Raw genomic sequence first — 4424 nt, 5'->3', positions numbered from 1 at the left:
ATGTCACTGTTTTGTTGTTTTCAGGATGGATGTTAGCTTTTTTTCTCCACTTTCACTTTTGTTGTAGCCCTAGTGCCGGTCTTTCAGCCATATATACCATAATAATAGTTCATGTTATTCTGATATTGATTTCAACTTCAGATTTCCTTCAAAGAGTAACACTCAATACATCATCTGTAATATTTGGAGTGAAATCATGACAGATGCTTAACTTCTTGAAGATAATTCAATAATTTATTATAGAAAAAAAGACAAAGGAATATCATCAATGCAAATCATTGTGCTGTAACATTGTTTGCAAAAAAACACTTGGTACTGTGTTCATATAACAAAGGCAAGGCATGTGGTCAGGACAGGCATCTCAGTTCTTTGGCGCTGAAGTGCAGCTTCACACCAGTGCACCAGGACCAGGTGTGTGTCCAACATCCTCGAGGATGGTTAAGGAATTCAAGTGTCAAAGGTACATGTGTTCGTCCATCGTATCCACATCATTCCTCGCTCTCTCCATCATGGCAGGACTCTCCTCCGGGCCCCTCGGCAGATGAGGTCACAGCTTCACGTCGTCCTCACGCGAGCTCCTTCTGGGCGCTGCTCCCGGGACAGGACCGTCGCTTCTGCGGCACTAACGCCAGTGTTTTCACGTGCGGCTCGATGGCCGCGACTCAGACACGCACAGGTCTCCAGCGGCGGCATCAACGCACTCGGAGCAGCTGCCGGAGCATCCCTGCGATCTGGAGGAACTTGTCCTTCTTCCTCTGCTTGAGTGCCATGAGCGCGCGGGACGTCTCCTCCGGGTCGTGCGTGTAGGAGAAGATGCTCCTCACCCGCTCCTCGGCCTTCATGTCGCCCGTCTTCTGGAAGAGTCTCATCACCGCGTCCTGGTTGACGTTCTCGAAGATGTTGGCCACAGCCTTCTTGCGGTGCGCCGTGTCGAACTTGTAGCCGTGGACGCAGGGGCTCACGCGGCGGCACTCGGAGCTCGCGTAGGTGGACATGTTTGTCTTTGTTCGTCCGGTGGGCTCTGAGGAGGAGGGGAGGGTCAGCGCGTCTCTCCGAGCTCAGCTGTGTGCAGAGTGAAGTGGAAGAGGGTCGATCCGAGTTTTTATACCTGCAGCAGAAGGGAGGGGGGGAACACCCGCGGTGACGTCACTCGTTGTGAAGCAGATGCACTGTAGTAACTCAGATGCTGATGAAACCAATGGACACGTGAAATGTTTTCACGGGAAAATGTCTATTTATGTGTTGCATAGTCTTAAATAGAAGCATTTTAATGTCAAATTATTGTTAAAGATGAACATTGTAACCTATAATAATAATATAATAGCCAACAATACAAACATTAGCAATAATATCATGGCTATTTGTTAACTAATGATTTGCGTTACATTAAAACAAAAATTAAAAATAAGGTTATTGAAAGGCAGTTGTTTTTAAGGTGATTTCTTTATTCATGCCACATTCATTTATACATTAACATTGAAAACCGTAAATGCTTTTTGCATATAATGTTGTTAAGTGTTTTTGTGGGAAGTTGGTAATTAGGTTGTTTTTATTGCTTTCCCAAAACTGCTACTCAAGATTGCATCTTTCTATTTCAGTTTGCAGTGCTAAAAATATTCACTCTGCTTTTTCTTCAGACACAGCCGGTGAGTTTTGTTTACAAGTGAAATTGACCGACGGACCCCGAAGGGCGGTTGATCTGATAAACTCCTAAAGGCGTTCCCGTCTCAGCTGCAAGCCCTGTCATAAACAACTCAGATGGAGAATTTTTCATAAGAAAAGTGTACGTTTAGAAGGCCAAGTGTGGTGCTGCCAACAGTTTTGTAGACCCTATATGGACACTCAGTGAGAGCAGCAAGAGCAGGAAGTCCAGTTTCCAGAGAAGCGTGCTTAGTCTGCAGTAGCTTTGACGTTGTGTAGAGCCGAACAATAAGCTGTTGGTCATTGCCCGGGTTAAAGTGAAACAATACCCAGATCCTTGCCGACTGCCATGTTTTCCAGGTTTCTTTGAACAATAAGTCGCAGCAGAAGGCCTGACTGTCTTGTGCTGGCATAGGCGCTACGACTGCCCACCAGGAATGTAACTTTGTCTGCTGGATGTGACATATTTACTACCACGAGAGTTGACAAAAGCACAATAGGACTGTAGCTGGTCAATGGAAACATTAACTTTGAGCAGTTATTCACCCTTGGACAATACATTTATAACTGGTCGTATCATTGCTTTCTTGCACTGAGGTGACCGCAGGTTGTGTAACATCAGAGATAAGACTGCTTACGGATGTTAAATACCTCTACATTGTGATGGATTACATAACTTGACTAAGCTTACAAAAACGAACCAAAATGTCTTTTAAATAGATAAGAAAATAAGACTCAATAGAGAGACAAATAAACATCTTCTGATGGTCAACGTCCAGCTTATCTTACTAGTCCTGTTCCATTCTTCTCTCCTCCAAACACCTCTTTCTTTAGTTGTGCTCTATACTGCAGCTAGAAAAAAGCTTGATTGTCACTAGATTTATTTATGGGTACATTTGTGTGGACAATTGTAAATCTGGGGATTCAATTGTGTTAAAATTACAATTTTCTTTGAACATTTCATCAACACAGTTCAGTATAGTGAGGATAAGTGTTCAAGGAAGCAATCTTGGATCTGGCGCTACAATCAAGGCAACTTGATAAGTCCCTGGAAGTAGAGCCATGAGGACTGGAGGTGTTGTGAGATTTAAGATGAACTGACGGCGGAGGAGACAGATTTAAACATCTGAGCAATGATTGGTTTGTAAGAGGAGCCGTGATTGTAAGTAAGTAAGTAAGTAAATTATATTTATAGAGCGCTTTTCATGACCAGGGTCACAAAGCGCTTAAAAAATCAAAACAATACTCAATAAAACAAATACTTAAAAGGTCAAGACAACACATAAGACAAGTCTGATTGTGTCCTGACATTTACTTTATCTGCTGTAAGTTCACACCTTCAGTTCATACTTTGACCCTGGAGGTGAGGGGTCTTTCTTATCATTCAGGGACAGTTGAGGTTGTTTGTACACAGCCTCTAGCAATGAGAATCTACAGAAAAAAAGATTTTTGCAAGGCCAAAATGTTTCTGATGAACACATTTATTTTTGAACTGCTTTATAACAACATCATTCCCACTTCAATTCTCAAAATAAATAAACTATTTGTCTTTTGTAATCGTCTTATTTAGGACTTCTTCTTCTTCTAATTTGTCATTTAGATGAATATTTTTTGCTATTGAAAATGCACACTTTCTTTAATGTTTCCAAACTATATCTTTTACACATTTTGAGGATAATACAAATTATGATTAAATATAATAATAATAATAATAATAATAATAATAAAAATAGACATTTTGGACTATAAGACATTACCTTTTTTACACACTTTGAACCTGCAACTTGTAAAATGATGTAGCTCCATTTTCATAGGTTAGAACCACCAGAGCACAAGAACGAGAAATAAAAGTTGGGCAGATAATGCACACAGGAAGATAATGGTTTCCCCAAGAAGATAGAAGGTAAACAACTGTAAAAAATACAATAATAATAATAATAATAATAATAAAAAGCAGATGGAATGAACTTGAAAAATACTTCACTGCTCATTTATCTAAAAAGAAATCCAAAACAGATGCAGGCTATATATGTACAAATAATTTATTTTTTCAAATATAGTTGCATGTTCATGATTTTACTTGCAACCTCCAGCTGCTTGTATTTCATTCTGCATCTCCTCCCTTACAAACAACTTACCCCAGTTACACCGTCTTGAAAGAGAAATTAAAAAACATATTAGATACAAGCCACTGTCAGTCTGCATATACTGTAGACTACAACCTAATTTTTTGGGGGTGTTTGGTTTTGATTATAATTCATTTTGTCTCTATATTCCTAGAGAATGGAATTAAAATCACACACAAATGAGTCTTTCAAAATGTCTCCACAACGTTCACATCATGTATTTGAATGATGCTGTTAGTAAACTCCTTCCTGGAGCTCATCTGTAAGTAAGTGAGAGATTTGGAGTATCACGATTGAACACTCTAGTCACAGTGCTGGAGGAGGAGACATGTCATTATAATAGGAAGCCACATGCCAGTAAATTAAGAATAGTTGAATTGGCTTGACAAATGTGATGGAAAGAATGTTGTGTAACAAGTCGCCACAGGCTCTCCAACAGACTAGTGCTACAAAATCTAAATACTTGTTATGTAATATCTAAAAGATAACAACTTTTGGTAGAATGATTCTGCCCAGGGTTGTTTTAGGGAAACAAGTCATTGTGTTTCATAGAAGTCATATAATTTGAGAAAAGTAGTTTTTAATGTGATACTTTTAAAACACAATTTAATTTAGTTTTGTTCGTTTTTTGAGTAAATGTTACTACAATTTACCATA

General features: G+C 39.4%; 1 protein-coding gene across 1 annotated transcript; it reads right to left on the bottom strand.

The window, feature by feature from the left end:
• Positions 1-212: 212 nt before the first annotated feature.
• Positions 213-1061, bottom strand: LOC148088633 (transcriptional and immune response regulator-like). The gene has a single exon (XM_087810950.1). It carries the CDS (start codon positions 993-995, stop codon positions 693-695), a length of 303 nt encoding a protein of 100 aa, XP_087667076.1. The 5' UTR covers positions 996-1061; the 3' UTR covers positions 213-692.
• Positions 1062-4424: the final 3363 nt, after the last annotated feature.

This window comes from Callionymus lyra, chromosome 1, assembly GCF_982586985.1.
Source record: "Callionymus lyra chromosome 1, fCalLyr1.hap1.1, whole genome shotgun sequence".
NCBI classification, from domain to species: Eukaryota; Metazoa; Chordata; class Actinopteri; order Syngnathiformes; family Callionymidae; genus Callionymus; species Callionymus lyra.
The sequence above is the reverse complement of the archived record's forward strand: the minus strand, read 5'-3'. Positions and strand labels throughout refer to the sequence as shown.